The sequence below is a fragment of the Ixodes scapularis genome, unplaced genomic scaffold, assembly GCF_016920785.2.
Source record: "Ixodes scapularis isolate PalLabHiFi unplaced genomic scaffold, ASM1692078v2 PGA_scaffold7__128_contigs__length_106722199, whole genome shotgun sequence".
Lineage (NCBI taxonomy): Eukaryota > Metazoa > Arthropoda > Arachnida > Ixodida > Ixodidae > Ixodes > Ixodes scapularis.
This window is the reverse complement of record NW_024609882.1, coordinates 15,295,865-15,316,888: the sequence shown is the minus strand read 5'-3', so window position 1 is coordinate 15,316,888 and position 21,024 is coordinate 15,295,865. Positions and strand designations below refer to the sequence as shown.

The following is a 21,024-nucleotide window of genomic DNA, read 5'->3' as shown; positions in this document are numbered from 1 at the left end:
CACAAAAGAGGCCCGGCAAGCAAGGCGAAAAGAGCAAGGCGAAAAGCCAAGAAGCGGAGACATGACTAATAGCGCCTACCAAGCTGGCGGCTATTGAAGAAATGACTGTAGGGGTGTTGATGCCAATACCAATTTGTTATTCACCCGTATTTTAACTTTAAACTCAAATAACTCGAAACAGTGTTTTTAGTCCATGGGTTCCCTTATTTCCTTAACCTGCCGATATATAGAGCGCTGATATTTTTCTTTCCTGCCACCTACGTAGGTGTTGAAAAGTAATAAGCAGAACTTAAAATATGCACCTAACCGTTTTTTTGTGTTAATACGCCAAGAGAGCTAAAACGTTATTACTAAAAATATTTTTTTTATAAAAAAGTTAATTTACAATTGTATTTAATATCTCTAGTTCAGTACAAAAACACAGTTTTGAATCAAATGAAATATTATGTGTGTGCGCGTGCGTGCGTGCGTGTGCGTGTATGTGCGTGCGTGTTTGTGTGCGCGTGCGTGTGTGTGTGTGTGTGCAAGGGAGGGAGAGACAGAAATATTCCTATTAATTACAGGGCGAAATGTTCCTCAACATGGCTTAAAATGCATGGGATGTACAGGCCCTTACCCTGTGCCCTTAAAAGGGTTCCTGCCCGGTAATATTTTCAGTGTTTGGAGGCGTGGCCAATACGACGGCTAGTGTATCAACGCTGTGTCGGTGTGCATAGACGCGGTATCGGGCAGTTCGGTCGAAATCGTTTTTGTTGTGTTCGCAAACGGATTGAACATTACCGCTAGGACGGAAAATCGTTTTCTGCGATTTGAGATGTACAGAGAGTTTCGGATAATTGCCAACAACGGTTTTAATGAGCGCCAAAGATAGCTGAAGCGGTGTTACTTTGAAGCGTATATACAGCTGAATGAATGGCTCTAGCTCCGCCCGTACAATTACCTGTCATTTGTACGATACTTTATATTAGATAACCAAGAAATTGGCCGGAGCTGTATACGATCGGATGGGGTACACTTGAAGACCCTCGGTGCTTCTTTTTACAAGTAATTAACGACAACTAAACTAACGACGAAGCACATTCCGTAGAACAGAATGACATCATTCAGTTCACTCTTCTGCTTTGCGCCGCCCATTCGCTTCCTACAATCTGTACCGTGACGCAGTCGGCGCTTTAAAGAATGTCGCTACTTGTAGGAAACTCATATCTACAAAATTTAGGTCAACTGAGCTGCGCCAAAAGTGCACTGTCGCGGCGCCTTGGTCGTCTTTGCGCGTCTTCTTTCCCCGATTGAAGCAGTCGGGCAGGCTGAGATGCCCCGTGACCTTGCGCATTCTTCTGCGCGTCATTGGATTGAGTCGGGGAGAGAGTAGACGGGCCAGAGACATTACGAAGAGGAAAACGGCGCCAAAGTACGGAAGACAAAGAACGAGAAACACACAGACCGAGCGCTGACTGACAACTGGTTCTCTCTTCGTAACTATGCATAACCAACTCGCCCAATTTTCTTCGGTGCCCAGAAACGACGACGAGCGCCTGGACAATGCAACTTTGGAGCTGCTTAATCGACTCCGTTCGAGTGTTAGCAACGGGTGTGGTCGAACACAAAGATGAGCCGAGCATAGCCTTGAAAGAATATACAGGAGGCCAGCTATAGTCGGTGACCAGTTAGGAGTGAAGGGGTAGCTCCTTTCATCTCTGTCCACTTTAGCAGAGCTAACGCCGGAGAGGAGAGTCACCTCCTGGGCCCCCAAACTCGTCAAGCAGAAAGTTGGGGCCAAAGTTGACGGAGCGCACCGATTGGTCTATCACGACGATGACTTCGCGCTTTTTTCGCCAACGTCCAATCAGCGCGCTCTGCGAACTTTCGGCTCCAACTTTGTGTTGGACGAGGTTAGGGCCCCTGACCTGCGTACGCTCAGCTGAAGTGGAAAGAGGCGGGAGGAGGAGCTCTTACTTCACTCTCAACCCGTCGCGTACTATAACCGGCCATTTATAGAAACAACCAGATGCTATACTTTGTTTCGCTTCAACTCCAGATGTTACGGACACTACGAGTTGATGGAACCGATCGAACGGCGTGCGAAAGCGCTAGTCACTAGGTGTTCCCTGTACACGATTGGTTCAGCGATGATAGAACACGTACAGGCACTTGACGAACACCGTGACGTTGCACTTTTGAAGCTGTTTGATTGGTCCCCTAAGTTTGTAGCGTCGGCTGCGTCTTGACTTAAGGCGAAACGAAGTATATAGCAGTCAAAAACACACACAAAATCATTTCAGATCTAAATAATTTCTTGCATATTATTTGGCATCTAAATAATTTCTCGAATGAAATGATTGCAATGTTTACAATATCAGCTGCTGTATTAGTAACCAAACTATTACAATTACTCGGTCCTGCGACTGAAGCTATGTGATAACCAATACTACAACGCAATACTTTTTTTTTCTTTTTTTTAAATGAAGCTTGTGGCATAGTTTACGAATATAAATCTATGAAGTAATATTAACGCAACAAGATTCCATGGGCGCCTTGGCCACATACGGGCATTTTATTCCTCGTCAAAGAAATGGCGTTCGAAACTTAGGTTCAGCTCATTAAACGAACTGACAAAACGAGAGAACGAGCCTTACCAGTATTTCGCGACGATCAAACGCCCCTTCCGTCGGCCCGAAAATTAAGCAAACCTATCACGTCAAACCGTAAGTAGCGTACGTTCTCATGACGCTGGGAAAATGCTTTGCCTGGAAGATAGCCAGCGGATTCTACTTGAACTGCACAAAAAAGGAGTTGTTTGGACTACAGATAACGTCGTTGCCTTCCTCATCTAATGACGGGAAATGAGGGCGTAACCATACTTTCGGTGTTAGTTTTCCTTCTCACAAAGTACATAAAAGCTGCACACGAACCCATCTTTAAGTTTTTGGCGTTGTTCCACGGTGTCGGTGGCTTCAGAACGCGTCGCATTGCTCGAGAGAGTCGGCCACTTCTAACCGCGAGATGAATTCCTTCACCGCCAACGCCACCGATGTCTTTCTCCGACGCGACCCACGGACCATCGACTGGTTCATCGCCGGTAACCTCTGGTTCCTGGTCATGCTGCTCTCCAGTTACGTGTACGTCGTCAAGATTGGAGGACCCCGCTTCATGAAGGACCGCAAGCCGTACGAGAACCTCAAGCCCGTCATCCTTATCTACAACTTCTCCATGGTATTCCTGAACGCGTACTTCGTAAAGAACTACATGAGACTGTCTTACTTTGGCGGGGGCTACGACATCGTCTGCCAGGGCATCGACTACGACACCAACGACAGGGTCTCCAAGGAGTATCTGGAACTTTGTTGGTGGTATTTCTGGGTGAGAATCGCTGACTTCCTGGACACCATCTTCTTCGTGCTCCGCAAGAAGGATTCCCACGTGTCCTTCCTCCACGTTGTCCATCACGTCCTGGTGGTCTTCAACGGATGGTATGGTCTGACCTTCGGTCCGGATGGACAAGTGGCCCTAGGTACCATACTCAACAGCTTCGTCCACGTCGTCATGTACGCTTACTACTTCCTGTCGCTCCTGGGTCCCGCCGTCCGCCCGTACCTCTGGTGGAAGCGCTACTTGACGCAGTTTCAGCTTGTGCAGTTTGTCATCATGATCGTTCACATAATGATTCCCCTCTTCGTGAACTGCGGCTACCCAAAGATTCATTCGGTCATCGTCCTCGGTCAAGCTGCCTTCTTCTTCGCCATGTTCATGCGATTCTACGCGAAAGCCTACAATGTCAAGAGGACCTCCCCTGAAGTGAATGGCTCGAAAAACAAAGTTCAGTGAGCTTGCAACGGATCCGCCTTTATCAACGACAAGGGTAATCCGTCAATGTTCCTGCAATGTGTCGCAACTCGGCGGTTTTCTGCCGCTCAGTCAAGAGCACGGAACAGCTCTGGTTTGAGCCAGGTGCCTAACAACATTTATTGCCTCGAGCTCCCAAGGTGTAGACCCCGCACTTCCGGCGTCATAACAAAAGTAATTATCAGACAAGTGACATTTGGATTAGCATCGACAAGTATGATTGACGTGTTCCACTGGAATGATGACGCTGCAACCCAAAGAATAATCTGAAGTATCTGGCGGGGCTTCCAGATATTCACGGTGGTAAACCAATGGCAAACAAGTTTGGGTATAGTGCAGAAAAAATAGTCATATTTAAGTGATGCCCAGTGTGAGTTGATTTTATTGTGGCCTTTTGAGGACAACAGTGTTTGGTTTTTAATATGGGCATGCGTCAGAGTAATCGGGCATCCCCAGATCTAAACGGTGGTGCACTAATTTTCGGACTTGGTGCCAATACTTGTAGGAGTTGGTTTCTGCCACTTCCAGAACGAACAAAAAACATGTTGGCTTGCGTGCGCCAGTTTTTATTCACTTTTATTCACATAAAAAGAAATAAAACAGTGATGTTTGTGCCTTTTTTTACTTTTTACATCGTCTTCTGAGTCACGTGCGAAGTGACGTTCTCAAGTGGGAGAAAGAGCTTCCGGTTCTGTTCTCTTTACAGCGAAGCCAGCAAGCCCTGTACTGTAACGATAACAGAAGTTTAGCGACGGTAAAAAGGCCTGCGAGAACTTCTGTTTAAACTGAGCAGATAATTGCACAACTTGATAAGTCACTGCAATATAGTTCTCTTTGAGGACGTCGCGCTGTAATTTAAGAATTGTTCGTTGTTTTCTTGTTTTTTGGCTTTGCAGGTTTGACATTACACAGTGGAGTTAGTGTTCCGGCATAAAGCGACTTGTTTTATTTAATGTGCTATAAATATTTTAAAAAAAATACAAGTAAACGCTGCAGAAATTTGCGACGCTCATATCGTTGCAAGCCCCCTTTAAATCACTATACAAATTTTGTTATACTCCAGAATAGCTTAAAGGGAAGATGGGGCACTTCTACATTTGAGAAAAAACGCTTGAATCGCGTTCATTTTGCCTTTAGAATAACAGATATCAAAATTATATTTGAATGCGACGCGCCGGAGAGCCACAAGAGCAATTTCAAAATAGGGCTGAAGCCCCGCCCCCTTAGCCTTGGGCAGCCAAAAGAGCCTTCGATGACGTCACGGACAGCGACTGTCTTTCGCGTTTTTCTCGCATTTAACAATACTTACGCAGTAAATGGTTTGGGTATTCGGGTTCACGGGGTAAAAATACACTAGAATTCACTTCTAACTCATTTTTTCCAAGAAGCTCCGTAGCTTCCCTTTAAATGCACACACTGATACCCCCCCCCCCCCCCCAATGCAATTTTTAATTTGCCGAACGATTGGACACAATACCTAACATCCATTACAAAAGTTGAAGGCCAGAAACAACGTATTTGAAGAGAAAAAAAAATTCTTGCAAAGCCTGTAAATGCGAGTGCCTTGCGCACCCGCATTACAGGCAGCGGTACGATGAGAACTTGACCGAAAGCCTGTGCAGTGCATGTGGTGAGGTGGAGGAAACTATCCAACATTTGCTCCTTGAGTGCCCGGCGATCGTACCTGCGACAGACGTCGGCACCCGCATTGATCAGGCCCTCGGTTTTACGGAGGAGAACAAACATGTATTGTGCTCTAAGTGGAGGCTCAAGGCATGGTGGAAATTCCGCTCGTGATACTTGAGAGTGACTACGAACCATTTCTCTGGCTTTCTCCTTTTATTTGCATCATCTTTGTCTTTTTTTCTTCTTTCCTTTACTGGCATGCCTATTTCATAGACGCTTGTTAAAAAGAGCCCCCCCCCCCCCCCCCCCCAACTGCCTTCAGAAATACATACATACATACATAAAGCCGACTTTGAAGTTTCTCGCCTCGAATTCAGCCAGAGTGGGTGCGCATTTTCGGCACCGATTTGATGTTCAGGGGGCGTGGCCATTGACGTCACAGACGTCGAATTAGCGGCACTTATTATTTCAACGTCTAGGACGTCAAAATTATATTTACTGTTATTTTGACGTAAACACGATTTATTTTGGATGCCGCCGACTGCATTTTTAATTGTCGGTCGCTCGGCGTGTCTGTGGCCGGATGCTCGGCGGCTCGGCGGTGTCCGCGCTGATGTCTGTTGTCAACGTGCTGCCCTCGTTGCGTTCTCAGGAACAGCTACCCTAGAAGGGTGTGTACTTGGGCTAGTTGGTTATTCATGAATAGGAGGTAAAAGCGCTAAAAAACGACGGACAAGTTGAAGAATGACGAACACCACAGAGCGCTCTGTGGTGTTCGTCATTCTTCAACTTGTCCGTCGTTTTTTAGCGCTTTTACCTCCTATTAACAGCTACCCTCGACACTAGTAGGCACCCTATTTCCGTCAACTCCAATACTATACTTCTCAACAAGGGCGCAGCCATCTTGAATGCCGACACTTCTGGTATGCAGTAAAACATCGTTTTCATTTCACCACACCGTTTGAAGGTGTTTACGAAAAAGGCGTGATTGTCACACATTCTCATTTTGCCTGCACCTACATGTTCTCGCTAATTCCGGGAGGAAGTGTTTTTGTTATTTTTTCGGCCCACATACCAGATGCGGAACCCACGTGCCTGAGAACAACAGGAAGCAGAAAAGTTTACACTCCGTTTCACGATAACTCGATGAACTGTGGAGGCTGCGGACCCCGCGACCCAATTAGGGCACCGGAGCAAGGCACGTGACGGCACTCCATGTCAGACGCCACAGGGCTCTCGTTACTGCCACAGCAACAAAACCCTCCGCGACAAAATGTAGTTCTAGGCTTCTTGTTCTTTTAACGGCAATTGAACTCGTGCGATTCCATCTATAACGAGAAGATATGAAGAATAAAAAAAAAATCACAAATTTATGAGTTTCAATTATATATATTTAAACGAAACAAGTTAAGCCACATCCGCATCCGCTCGATCTTTTTTTTTTTTTTTTTTCGCCTTGTAGCGATGTGGCCGTTGGCGACCGCCGGCGATCGGAGCCGCGTGTAACCCACTGTTTCCGCTCAAAACATCGCACTGTACCTTGCCATTATCACCCGTCACAGATTCACGGCTGCATTGGCGTATGGTTGTCTCATGAGCTGTTCCCAAAGTGCTCGCTATTCTAGCGGACGGAAATGTTGCTGCGGTGGACATTCATCCGAAGGCGGTTGGTTTCGGAGCAGACGACTCTTGGCTAGCAGACGACAGCCGGTTCCTCCGGGCCTCGCGCAGACTTGTACACGTTACTGAAAAAAAGTAACTGATTACAATTACAATTACTACAGTCAAAAAAGTAACCGATTACCGTTACTGATTACTGCCTCCCAGAAGTAATTGAACAATTACTGCAAAGTAATTGATTACTTTTCAAGTTACTTTCACGTTACTTCTTATTGCGATGATAGAAATACACAAATACACAGTAAAATATTGCGTACACAATTTTGTTTGGTTATTGTTCCCTTTTTTGTTTTCAGACCCGGACCTTGTCGTGTAGCTGACGCGTTGACCTAAGAAACAAAGCCCACTAAAAAGTCAATAGCGAGTTCCCGCTTCCCGTCGACTTTATCAGCAATCTGTAACGAGATCCGGAACTCCCCAGCCAAGGCTGGTGGCGCGCTTGTAGAAGAGCGTGGCGCAAAAGAAAAAAGGATTTGCCGACTAATCCTAGTTTTATTTTTTTTAGATCTTAAAAAAATGTCAATCATTTTTGCTCCATGGCTGAGTGACTATGTTGATTTTTGTGAGAAAAAAAAATTGTGGAATGAAAAATGTAATTGGTAATTGTGTAATTGATTTTGTAATTGATTACAGAAAAAAGTAATTGAATTACTCCGAGCGTTACAGCTTGACAAATGTAATTGAAGCGTTACAAAATTGCACTTAACTGTAATTGATTACAAGTAATCAATTACTTGTAACGCGTTACGTACAAGTCTGGCCCTCGCGCCTCGCTTTTGGCGTAGTGACACAAATGCTCCCATGACGTCGCGTCACGTGCCTCGCTCGTGTCGCTCTTATTGGGTCGCGGGGCCCTAGCCTCCACAGTTCACCAAGTTATCGTGAACCGGAGTACAGAGGGAGTATAATTGCTACTGACGTCACAATAACGCGTTTCTTGTGTTTGACCGTTTGAATATATTGATGCAAATATGTGTGTCGATAAGCATGCGAAGAATGTGCGTAGGATACAAGGGGTGCTTCTTTTTTATTTCCAACAGATTGTTCTCGCAATTGGTGTAACGTGCTCGTGGGACCAGTCACACGTCTACCTTTTGCCACGTGATCGCGCTCCGGACCTCACCCACACGCAGAAAAGGGGATCGGGTGATGAAAGGGTGGAACAATTGATTTGTCCGCCAGGCACGTAGTTCCCATCGCACCGTTGACTGTAGTCAAATTCTGTTTTGACCTATTATGATGTTTTTTTTTATCACGTAATAGCCAAAGACGCATCGTGTATCCCTCGGACAACACATCAAGTCAGGTCATTCTGTTCTTTACATCAAATCGTGCAGGATCTATGATCCCCACGAAAACGAGGGTAGTTCTTCGAAATTAAAAATGCCTCGCTCCTCTAAACTTTACGCAACGTACAGACAAGATGGACAAGAGTTGTACAAGTAAAAATATTCCCCCTTTTATATATATATACATAAATTTCTTTTGTCTTCTGGGCCTAACTTTAAATTCAGGCTTGCTTTGTGAATTGTTTTTCTTTTTATTTTGTCATATGGCCGCACTTCTGTAACTGTGTCCCCTTTTTTGCTCTTTGTGTTTGATTATTTCGTTATTATTGGATTCACGTGCCGACTATCTCTTTTTTATTGAGTCTGTCTTTTAGTAACATCAGAAAAACGCACAATGGAATTGATCGTTTGTAGCAGCTGAGTCAAACAGTTGCGGTCTGCCATTGGTTTCTCTCATCCTTTCCACGAGGGGTAACAATAAATGTGAAGTTGAACTACACTTTGAAAGAATCGTGACTGTTTTAATGGTGCATTGCTCTAATACTAATAAAACAAAAAAGTAGAAGTATAATTTTTTTTATTTAGTCTGGCTTGAGTAGAACATTCTCTACTCTAGCAGCTTTTTTAATTTTGTTTTGTTTATTTCTATCTGCAAATTGATTCGCAGATGGAAAACTGAGGCAACAGGTGTAGGTGCCTAACAAGGCCCTGAACCTTTCTCGGCGTACAGCCGGCACCATGCATACAGGCACAGAACTGGAAAAGATGCAATTATGTTAAATTTACAGTATATATATAAGCTTTCTGGACAAAACCCAATTAAAAAAAAACAGTAAATATAGTATAAAATTAACAACACCCCCGAAACCTACACTATACTGTAATAACTTTTCCGGAAAGTTAGTGGAGGCGTATACCATTTACGTATCTAAACAGGTTTGACAGGAGAAACGTAAACATAATAAAAAGAAAACAAGAATACAAATACACGGAGAAGATAAATCTGTACCCTTATAAATAAGAGTCCTTCTACAATCACATACACCTAAACTGTACAACTGGCACTATACATAAAAATTAAATTCGACTTTTTCGCCCCTACTCATTGTTATAAAATTATAAACCCCTGTCCCCATGACATGGTATTGCTAATGAACCCCCCCCCCCCCCTTTTCCCCCATTCCCCCTCCCCAAAAAAGAAATCTGCAAGTCTAGAATAACGTAGAACAGCAGCGGAAAAAGAAACTTGGACGAAAAGAAACGTGTAAAGAGTGCGCAGAAAAAATACGCGTCTGATCGGTTTTTCTTTTGTCCGTTTTATCGTTGTAGCGTAAAGGCTGTCACGTAAGGTACTAGAGTGCGGTGGAATGAATTTCCGTGATGCACCTATTTAGGCGATAACAATTGTGCTGCGATACTGGGGAACCCACGCAAGGAACGCAACGAGCCGACCGAGCCAATCAGAAAGCGCCAAAGTATGCAACGTCACGGCATTTGTCATTTTATTGTACGCCCAAATTCAATGAATGCACTGTGACCTAGAGCCTCCAGTATGCATATGTCCGTGTTTGTATGTCTCCTAGACTGGCTGCGCTCTTGCTTATGGTGAAACCAAGTGTAGTGAAATGTGAAAATGCGCCTATATACTTTTTGTTTTTCGGTGCCGTGGTGCACAGTGCTCATCGACACCTATGGAGCGTGTTCTCGAGCGATATTCGTGCGTAAAAAAACAATTCGTGCAAACCAATGAACGTGGTACACTCGAACTTATCACAAAGGTGCTCTTAGGTGGTGCATTGTTAATATTAACATATAAATATATGTTTAAAAAAAAAATATTTTTTTATGCACAAGTAGGAAAAGCGCAAAACCCGTCTGGTTGACGGTTCTACACTTATTCACGGATGGTACCACACACGCTCGAATCTGCTCGATATGCTTTCGGGCATTCATATCTAAGAAGTTTTCCCTTTTGGGCTTTATGTGATCTGCAGTGTTGCGAAGTACTTTAAGTACATTGTACTTAAAGTACCACTTTATGTAGTTTTAAAAATGTGTACTTTATTTGAAGTACATTGTACTTAAAGTACCACTTTATGTAGTTTTAAAAATGTGTACTTTACTTGAAGTACATTGTACTTAAAGTACCACTTTATGTAGTTTTAAAAATGTGTACTTTACTTGAAGTACATTACCTGAGTATGTACTTATACTTAAAGGAGCTGTGCAACAATTTTAATGCTTTGCTTATATATTTGGGAGTTGGTGTCTCGACCTTTCTGAAGTAAAGAACAAAAAACCGCTTTTGCCCTGCAAGTCCAAGATTTCATTTTAAAAATGGACAAAGATTGAGGTTTTCGGCACCATCTTCCGAGTCACGTGCGCGATGACGTCAATGGGTGTCGCGCGGGGTTCCGGTAAAGCTCTCTCTCTAGAGCCATCAGTGAGCAGCGAGAACTCATCCGCTCGCGACCGGGTTACCACGTGCTGGCGCAGCGCGAACAATATAGTGAAAGGAGGAAGGTCTCATCCGGTTCCGGCCATACCGTCCGGCTCTGTCCCCCTTCCCCTCCGGCTTCTGGCGGCTGTTCACGGTAGCAGATAGAGCTGGGGGTTTTGTTGACCTTGGATAGATGGCGCCACTAAAACTCCGTATACATAATAAAAGGTTTGTCGATGATACCAGGTTTTTGACGCAATTAAATTTATGTTTGAACGACAAGATTTATAGAAAAGTTACCCTTTATTGAGCAGGTAATCGCACAACGTGCTATCCTTCTACAAGACCCCCATTGACGTCATGCCACATGGTTCTCATGGCCGCCGCTCGCGGTTGCAGGTCGGGGAGTATTCTAATTTTTGCCTCACGATTACACGGCGGAATCGGTGTGTTTTCTGTCCTTTGTGACAAGATAAACAATGTCAAAAGTAGACGATGCCAATTCTTTCAACGTTAAAATCGTTGCACAGCTCCTTTAACCTGGAGGGTCTTTTCTAGTACTTTCCGCGAAAAGCACTACTCCCTACGTCAAGGTACATTCCCCAAACTTTGGTCTCGGTGAAATTCAGCTCTTTTAAGGACCAGGAACTCGGGTCCCTGGCTTTCCCAGTATTATACCCAACTTCTGAGGTTCAGCATAAAAACTCACCAACCTCTAACAAAAAAATAAAAAAATAAAAAAGAAACGGTGTATTATTATGTGAAAATGCACTGTTGCCTTTCGGGACGTCATCTGGTCATTTCTCTGAGTGAAGTAGTGGCGGCTATAGGACCGATACAAATAAGTGCCTTATAATAAGGGTGCCGTGTTTTCGGAGCTTATCTCTTGAACAATTTGGAGGGTTGTTTTTCGGTGTTTATTTTGCGCTAGAAATTCGAGGTTTATCTAGTTTATTTTTGTTATATTTCAAAAATCTTTGGAATTCAGTGTTTAATTTTACTGCGTTCCAGTTTTTAAAAATTCTCTATAAAAATGAATGTTCGGACAAAAACGTGTCCTAAGTTTATACAACCTCAAGGGTATTAAATTTATTTCTGCTGCTGCATTTGGCACTGGTGCCCTTGCGATTGGCAGTACTAACTACCCCAAGACAAATCTCGCAGACAAGCGTTGCTTCAATAAACGCCGGTACTTTGAAATAGCCAAACTCCTGGACGTAGTCGTTGAGAAGCATAAACGCTTCAGCTTCCCTCCCCCTTCTATGAAACCTACAGGTTACAAGCCCTCCACTATCTAAAAAGCACAACACTGTGGTCTAAACTGAAAACCGGAACAGTGCTTTTGTCGTAACCCAGAACTGCATTAACCCGTTGTACCGAACGTTGTACTGACCCCTTGTACTGAACAAACCCTGACAAGACTCCCTTTTGTCAGTAATCTAATCCTATACTAAAATAAGAATAATACTGATGTGGCCTGTTTTCAGGATTACTAATTAGGTAAACTGATGACCTTTATTCGTAAAATATCGTCTTTTTTGCTTTTTTATTTTACCATTCTGACCGCCAAATTCTGAGCTTTTCGGATAACCACAAACTCATGGGCATTTTAACGGCGAGTATTTTCCGGAGTTTTTAAAATTTATCCGAAAACACGGTCTCCTACTTATAAGTTGATTGTGTTAAATAGTTCATCAGTGGTATTAAAAAAATTATTATGTGACCCCTTGACTTCACTCAATATTTTCTGCTATTTCCGAAAATAACTGATTCATTACACCTCGGGCAATGCCTACCAATAAAAAAAAAAAGACTCTATGGGAAAACAAGGACATATTGAAAGCTTATGTTAAGTACTTGTACTTTACTTTGAAAGTTAGATTGCATTTATAGTACTTTACTTTAAGTACACTACGCCCGGTGTAATTACTACTTTACTTGAAGTACATACGCTCTCATTTACTTTGTACTTTTCTTCAGGTACTTCTTAGATGTACTTTACTCAACACTGGCCATCTGTGAGTAGCAGTGTCAAGGAGAACATTTTTGTCGTTTTTCTCCAGGTGCATTAGAAAAACAAGTTTTTAGGCTTATTGTGCTAGTAAATCCTACAATCATAGAACTTGGGTTTTATAAATGCACTTTCTAAAGGCCTTTGTGAGAAATTGCAATGCACTCATCTCGATAATTCGTTTATTTATACGAACTTTCTTTTATGCCCCAATACCCCCCGAGAACACCCTGCGCCCAAATTACTGAGAACTGTAATTTCATTGGCGCAGCCATAATGACGAAGTGCTGCACTCTTAGCAATAATCGCAAGATTATACTTTCTTCAATTGTCAAGTAAAGTGACCCCGAACAGCCATCAGAGAACAAATTTTATATACCATTAACGTTTATATGAATAGCTTTAGTTTTACAAGCAATCCTAGGTCGAGCAAACACAGTCATTCAGTCATGTCTTCTATGACCATCCAATGACCATCCATCTGCAGTTGCACTAATAGCAAAGTCATTTCGTGTTTATAGAAATGTTTTACTTGTGTATTTTTCTGTTTAATCAGCTGTCTTTCCTTAAAATGTTTTGAGTGTTTATTTTTTTCCTGTTTTTGTTGCTTGATATAACAATGTTCTTCAGCATGTAACCCACTTTTTGTTTGTTTCCTTATATAATGTTTTTTCAGCGAGTACCCCCCCCCCCCCCACCCTTTGTGTAATGCCCGTAAGGGCCTTCAAGGTTTAATAAATGATGATGATGACGATGATATTGTGGGCAGCGTTCTCTCTGTGCTACCAAGAGTGAAATTAAAATGTTAAAAGTGTCGAAGAGCTGCTGCGGTTTCGTACACTCGTACGCAGCCATAAAGTATATGCTGAAAGTCAACCACACTTGTCTTGTCCAGTCGCTTCGCAATTCAGAAAAATAATAAAATGCGTTTGAACAAGCTGCTAGCAACGCAGCAAGCTGTGGATCGCTCTTATACCGTTACATCGTTTTCGTCGTACTCGCCGGTTAACTATGCGCGACATAGCAGATGTTCAGTCGAAACACCGCGCACAGCACAGCTTTATAGTTTTAGAAGCAATCATAGGTCGAGCAAACACAGTCATTCAGTCATGTCTTCTATGAACTACAACAACTTCAACGCTTCCAATTTCCTACCAATACGTGACCCTCGCACCATAGGGTGGACTCTCGTTGGTAACGTACCATTTCTGATGACCTTGCTCTCTGGCTACGTGTACCTGGTCAAGTGCGCTGGACCCCGCTTCATGAAGAATCGTGAGCCGTGCGAGCGCATCAAACCGGTCATCCAGCTCTATAACGCGTCCATGGTCCTGCTCAACATCTACTTCGTGAAAAACTTCTTTACAAGGTCTTACTTCGGCGGGGGCTACGACATCGTCTGCCAGGGCATCGACTTCCAGAAAAACGACCGAATCTCTCAAGAGTTTCTCGAACTCTGCTGGTGGTACTTTTGGGTCAGAGTCGCTGACTTCCTTGACACTGTCTTCTTCGTGCTCCGCAAAAAGGACTCCCACGTGTCGTTCCTCCACGTCGCCCACCACGTCCTGGTGGTCTTCAACGGGTGGTATGGATTAACCTTCGGTCCGGACGGACAGGCTGCCTCGGCACTCATCTTCAATGGCTTCGTCCACGTCGTCATGTACGCCTACTACTTCCTGTCCCTTCTGGGCCCGGCCGTGCGCCCGTACCTCTGGTGGAAGCGCTACCTTACGCTGTTTCAGATGGTGCAGTTCGTCGTCATAATGATTCATAACATAATTCCACTTATCAGGGATTGCAGCTACCCAAGGGGCCATACGATAATAGGTCTTCCTCAGGGTGTCTTCTTTATTACCATGTTCATTCGCTTCTACGCAAAAGCATACAGAGGCAAGCAGATATCTCCTCGGGAGAGCAACCGGAGGCAAAAGGCTCAATAAAGCTGCTGTGGATCCAAATTTGTAGAAACGATTGTTTGTATCTTTAAGGTGATAACCATATAAGAAAGGTAATAAAAATAAACATACATGACTGACGGAACTTACAGTCATTCTAAGACTGTTTATTGTTGATTTCAAGTACTGAGATACGTGTAGTCTGACTTTGTTAATGCCAATTTTGATTATCCCACAATCGGGTAGGTTCTGGCGCTCCACAACCATAAAGAGTGAATGAATACCTTAAGCATTATGTCGCATCAAAGCACCCTTTAGCCCTCGGAAAAAGTGCATAGGATGTAGAATTATTAGTGTTTGTACAGTTGGACAGCAAGTAGAAGTGTGCGATCCGTGTTGTGAGTACACGCAGAAAATGTATTTGTTTGTCGAGGATAAACCTTTGCATCTGATTTTAATGCATGCTTGTCATACGCTTGTTTTTGTATGAGACGATATCATGGGGACTGATCCCTCTTGTCTGCGTAATATGTCTTTTTCCTTTTATTGTCTTCGTGTGTCGACAAACGTTCTTTTCATTTCTGAGCCTGTGTTTTATAACCCCTTTTTGGGGAGTTTTCTTTGACTACCGTCCCGCAAAGCACTCCAGAAACCGCTCTGAGATCCAGAATGCTGCAGGCAGCTTCTAGCGGAGCGCACGCGCGGTAGAGGCGTCTTCGTTGCGGAAAGAGCGTAGCGGTCTACGCATATTTCTGGGGTGGTGCCAGCTGAACATTAATGAACACAAATATAGACGACCGCAAGACCATCAACTAAGCCTTCTTCTTCCTTCACTACTATCTGTATTTACGACCTGAATTGAAGCCCTCTTCTTCCTTAATTACAAATTGTTTCCAAATTTTAATATAAATTTGTAAATTATATTATAAATATAATAAATAAAAATATGACTAAAATATATATATAATAAAATTAAAAAGAATTCTTTACGAATGGGCAAATCCAGGCTGTAAATACTGATAGTAAAGAAGAAAGAAGGCTTCAATATAGTTGGTAGTCCAGCGCTTGTCTATAGACGCCTTGCAGCAGCTGTGCATGGACGCCGCCATAACTGACCTTCAGTTTTTGTTTCCTCTTATACCGTTGATTTCATTTCATAATTACCATAGCAGGCCAGGGTATTGCCATATCAGATTCAACTGTGTCCTTTTCTAAAGCATCGGCCTTTGTAGAGGATCGTTAACTACCGTTTCAATTGGTCGTCATCTCGGTAAGACAAGAGAAGGTCAGCAATGGCGGCTGTAATTTGGCGCGTGTGTAAAGCGCCTATATTTTGTGTTTATTAGTGTTCAGCTGGCACCGCCAAAAAATATGAACCAACTAGCTCAGTTCCAACCAGCAGTACGAAAACTTGCTATGCGGGTAGAGGCCGAGGGAGAGGAAGGGTACTCCCGAGCATCGAGCTCTGACTGGAATGATTCGTGCGTAGACGCGAAAGTTAGCCGCCTTCGTCTCTACCATAGCCTCCTCTAGACTCACAAACCCTGGCAGTTCGACGACGGAGCCATAGAGTGCCCGGTCGCAGATATGGAGTGCGAGGATCAGGAAGCAAAGAGCATCAAAGAGCCATTTCTCGGGGGACCTGGGCGTCAGCGCGCAGCTTTTGCAGCGGCGAATACCCGAAACACACTTGTTCGCTCGGGAGGAGTGTGTTTCAGCGAGGGAGCGCAGGAGCGAGGGCGCTTCCGACCTTTTTAAAAATAGCAAGAGCGCTCGCACTGACTCTTCCGCACTGTTGTCAGTGCGGGAGAATATGCCTGGCAAGCTTGCACGCGCTATCCACACGAGCGACAATCGCTTGGCGGCTGAAAGATAATTTCATGACCTAACGAATGGTTGGAGGTCTTTTGAGTTTTCCCGCGTTTATTTACATATTCGAGGAAAACGAACGTGATATTCAGATTCACGAGATAAAAGTACTTTACGATTTACCTCTAACCAGTTTTTTTTTTTTTCCAGACCCTTTTCGGCTTTCTTTTAAGTAACTGGACACTTGATGGAAAATCGGAACAATATTGAATCTTTCGGTACACTCAACGTAAAATCAGAACAATTCGAGACAACAAAGTTTATGGAAACCAAATGGAAATTGCCTGATAGGTGCGTACTGGTACAGCGAACGAAATAACGAACAAGACAAGAACAGAGAAACGGAACATGCATGACACACAAGCGCTGACTCGCAACTGAATTTATTCACAAAAGGAAGAAGAGAACGTGCACAAAATCACGCTGACACTGTCATCGAAACGCTCTTCAAAACCTGGACATGTCCCGGAAATCCAAGCTCTAGCGTGACTCGTGGCCCGCTCTATTTAGCGGTATACTTTTCGGCTAAATTTGTCGGGAATCACGTGTTGCGACTGTGACGTCACATAGTGCCTGACGTCACGTGACATGGCGTCACAATTTCCCCGCTCAAAAATCAGCGAAGGCATCCTTCTGCTAAATTTAGCGGGAAAAGTGTTGTGAGTTTAGAGGGAATTAATTCGTCCCGTCACGTCATTTTGCCGCGTGGCGCCATGGTACCCTCAGTGTCACGTGTCATGGCGTAACGTCGGATCACACACCGTCCGCCAAATTATGCGGGAGATAAATCCGCTAAATTTAAACATCGAAGTGTAACTGCGGGAAACAGTGTGCAGCGTTTCGGGTGCCGCCGCAGTTCACTCGCAGGACAGGACAGGAAACAGGAAATGAGTTTCCTAACATCAGAACATGTACCACACGTTTTTAGCCACGTGCCACGGGAAAGGGGACAGCGTACTCGAACAGCTCCAGTCTGCCCTTCATATCGCGCTTTTTCCACAGGAGAAAAATTAATAAAAAATAAGGCCGAGCTCGACAATTCAAAGGCATCTTGAATATTTTCACGGTTTAATGCTACCGTGCTGAGTAAATCCCTGTCAACGGTTAGTCCAGCTTGGACGAGACTCCTTTCATCCAAGGCATCGGAAGGCAACTGCTTCACTCCGCCGAATATGTTAGTTATAATATCGTACAACATGGAGCGGAGAATGAATTTCGACAAAGAGAGATATTCACAGGTCACCCAGTTAACAAGCGAATTCGATCGCTGTTGTCTTTTTGTTTTCTGCTTCTTTTTTTTTAACATACTATGTTATAACATATATTCCGTTATCTAAACCACGAGAGACTTGTGTGGTGCGCCGTAGTAGTCAATACATTTGGTTGTTCGATCCTACCGTCTAGGAACGAGCAAAAATGTTAATTTTAACTTCGGACTTTGTCGCAAAGTATGTGTCGCGCACTATTTTAGGTGTCGAGTGCCCAAATCAGTTAGAAGAGAAATTGTATTTGCTTCACAAGACAATAGGTATTGACACCTGTTTCTTAATCAGTGAGATGATATCTTCAAAAAGAGGTAAATAAAAGGATCCAGACCATCTATCAAAAACTCACTTTTATCGTGTTAATCTTCGCTTACATCTGCCGGAGAGCGTAAATTGTCTGATGCGCGATGTTCTTTGTGATAGAGTCAAATGAAAATAATAAAAAAAAAATCGACGTTTGGCGCTCTGTGGAAGGTCTGCCGCAGCTCTCCACAGTCAGCAATTATGATTAAATACAATGACACTTTTCTGACGTCAAATGCATCAAAAACAAAAACAAAACAAAATGCCATTAAATGCGCTTCATAGAAATCGGAGCAGTGAAGCAAGCTGCGAGGGGCTCTCCATCTGTCGCAGCGTTCCCGTTCGTCCGGAATCTAATACTGAATCCGACTTAACAGCCGTGCAGTCACAGAAAGCGTCACGCCACATACTGCGACAGTTCTGCAGCATCGAGCCAACATAGCCGCCCGAACATGCCTTCTCCGAACACAAACTCTAACTCTTCAAACTTAATACCGATCCGCGACCCTCGGACCATGGGCTGGACGCTCGTCGGTAACGTACCGTTTCTGCTGACCCTCCTCATCGGCTACGTGCACCTAGTCAAGTACCTCGGACCCCGCTTCATGAGGAGGCGTAAGCCGTACGAGGGCATTAAGCCGGTCATCCAGCTATACAACGTGTCCATGGTACTCCTCAACATCTACTTCGTCAAAAACTTCTTGAGCCGATCCTATCTCGGAGGTGGCTACAACTTCATTTGCCAGGGCATCGATTTCGAAGCCAAGGACCAGACCACGACAGAACTCCTGGAGCTCTCCTGGTGGTACCAGTGGGTAAGGGTGGCTGACTTACTGGACACCGTGTTCTTCGTGCTCCGTAAGAAGGACTCCCATGTGTCCTTCCTCCACGTCGCCCACCACGCTCTGGTTGTCTTCGACGGTTGGTACGGCCTCGCCTACGGTCCGGACGGACAGGTGGCCCTCTGCATCATCATCAACAGCTTCGTCCACATCCTGATGTATTCCTACTACTTCCTCACGCTCCTGGGTCCCGCTGTCCGCCGACACCTTTGGTGGAAGCCCTACTTGACGCGGCTCCAGCTGGTCCAGTTTGTCGTCGTCTTCATCCACTTTCTGGTCTCATTCTTCGAGGACTGCGGTTACCCAAAGTCCCACTCCACATTGATGATTTGCGAGGAGGTTTTCTTCTTCTTCATGTTTGCACGCTTCTACGTAAAGGCTTATGGCCACAAACGAGGTTCTTCGTTCCTGGGCGGTTCCAATGGGAAGATTCAGTGACTGTTCAGAAGAACGACTAATCTAGTTGCGAGGCCTTTGGCCCGCAATCCGCGATAGTAGTATCAGGGTGCCTGGAACGCATCTCCAATTGGTGTGTTTACTATGTCAAAAAAAAAAGTGGCCCTTCGATTTTTTTTTTTTTTTTGACATCACACAAGTGTCATATTGTGGGCGCGGTCGTGATCTTGGCGGTGTCACGGCAGCGGTGGTTGATGTGGCAGACACCTGTTCTACTACCGGTCTCTCTCCACTTTGACAGTCCATGGGAGCTTTGGCAGCCAGGAGTTCGGACGCTGCGACGACAGCGACACCCACGCTCGCTCCTGCTTTTCGCCAGCATTTCTACGACCAACCGCCAGGGTGGCGACATCCAACAGCATGACACTCCGGTTTCTGTGACGTCATTTGTTGCCACTTCGGAGCAATTTTGATGTATGGCCAGGATAGGACGCCAAACGCAACAGTCGGAGACGCGTTCAAGGCACCGTAGTACAACTAATATAGCTTTGTGAGGTAATTTAAAACAAAGTAGGTATCATTGTTAAATGCCCAAGCGCAATTCACGACTCGTGTTTTTTTTTTAATTAAACAAATTTTAAGGCGCTATAAAATGCCATGCGACTGCCCAGATATCGGCAATTATTTCCTGAATAATTATTTGCACAGCAGGTAATCACACAATATTTCTTTTTACAAAAGAAATAAACAGGTTTCAATAAGAAGAACCAGGAACATTGCCAATGCTATAACAGTTGAGAAAATTGCACGTGGAGAAACCTGTCTCTTTTCTCGCCGTGCAATAGCATTTACATGCCGACAACTGAATTGAAACTGAACGAAACCAAATGAAAAAGTGTTGTATGTGCCACTCATTAAACTGATCCTATTTAAGTGCACCTTAGTATTATATGACATCTGGTCATGTTTTCTTTTGTTTCTCACTGATCTTTCTGTCAGATGCCTTTAGAGATTAGTTCTTGTAAACGTGTTTTTGTCTGTTTTTACGAGCAACTTGTTAGTTTGTACCAACGAGCTGCATGTGGTTGATTGTGTATTTTTCATCCACCCTGTAATAGCCCTAAAAATGACTATTAATAAATTTTAAAAAATATCAGGTTTTTGTGAAATCATTACATCAAATGTTACAATATGAAACGGAAACAAAACCGTTTATTCAACCTGAGGCCACCCTAACAAAACAAACATATTTGTTAAACGGTCAAATGAATTTCCTGAAGAACCGGAGATTCAAATGCTTCGTTATTTCTACCCAGGTCGCGACACATTTGAGCACCACCACGAATCAAAAGAACTGCTCCTTATCCATACTGGCATTGTTATACGAGTATAAGCACCAAAGTTAAACATTGGAACGTGCAAAGGCCATAATCGCGTTTACCAATACATGTTTCAAAGTCTCACCATAAAGCTCCATGCTTCAACCGTCGAGCGCTGTTCGCTTCTAATAAAAAAAAAAAAAAGCTGCGACAGGCATAGTTTAGCTATACGAGTATAAGCGCGAA

The 21,024-nt window shown here is 44.0% G+C and overlaps 3 protein-coding genes across 3 annotated transcripts; all 3 read left to right on the top strand.

The window, feature by feature from the left end:
* Positions 1-3,003: 3,003 nt before the first annotated feature.
* Positions 3,004-4,329, top strand: LOC8025977 (elongation of very long chain fatty acids protein AAEL008004). The gene has a single exon (XM_002400829.5). It carries the CDS (start codon positions 3,004-3,006, stop codon positions 3,823-3,825), a length of 822 nt encoding a protein of 273 aa, XP_002400873.1. The 3' UTR covers positions 3,826-4,329.
* Positions 4,330-13,934: 9,605 nt separating this feature from the next.
* LOC8025980 (elongation of very long chain fatty acids protein AAEL008004) lies at positions 13,935-14,853 on the top strand. The gene has a single exon (XM_002400830.5). The coding sequence runs from the start codon at positions 13,999-14,001 to the stop codon at positions 14,827-14,829; it is 831 nt and encodes a 276-aa protein (XP_002400874.5). The 5' UTR covers positions 13,935-13,998; the 3' UTR covers positions 14,830-14,853.
* A 3,820-nt stretch (positions 14,854-18,673) lies between these two features.
* LOC8025978 (elongation of very long chain fatty acids protein AAEL008004) lies at positions 18,674-20,013 on the top strand. The gene is made up of 2 exons (XM_002400831.5): positions 18,674-19,467; positions 19,944-20,013. The coding sequence occupies exons 1-2, from the start codon at positions 18,674-18,676 to the stop codon at positions 20,011-20,013; spliced, it is 864 nt and encodes a 287-aa protein (XP_002400875.4).
* Positions 20,014-21,024: the final 1,011 nt, after the last annotated feature.

What these genes read in the sequence shown, in the direction of transcription:
- LOC8025977 (XM_002400829.5), top strand. Translation starts at nt 3,004, where the DNA reads ATGAATTCCTTCACCGCCAACGCCACCGATGTCTTTCTCCGACGCGAC.
- LOC8025980 (XM_002400830.5), top strand. Translation starts at nt 13,999, where the DNA reads ATGTCTTCTATGAACTACAACAACTTCAACGCTTCCAATTTCCTACCA.
- LOC8025978 (XM_002400831.5), top strand. Translation starts at nt 18,674, where the DNA reads ATGCCTTCTCCGAACACAAACTCTAACTCTTCAAACTTAATACCGATC. An exon ending in GGCCACAAACGAGGTTCTTC is followed by an intron (nt 19,468 to 19,943) that starts GTTCCTGGGCGG and finishes ATGTATGGCCAG; the next exon opens with GATAGGACGCCAAACGCAAC.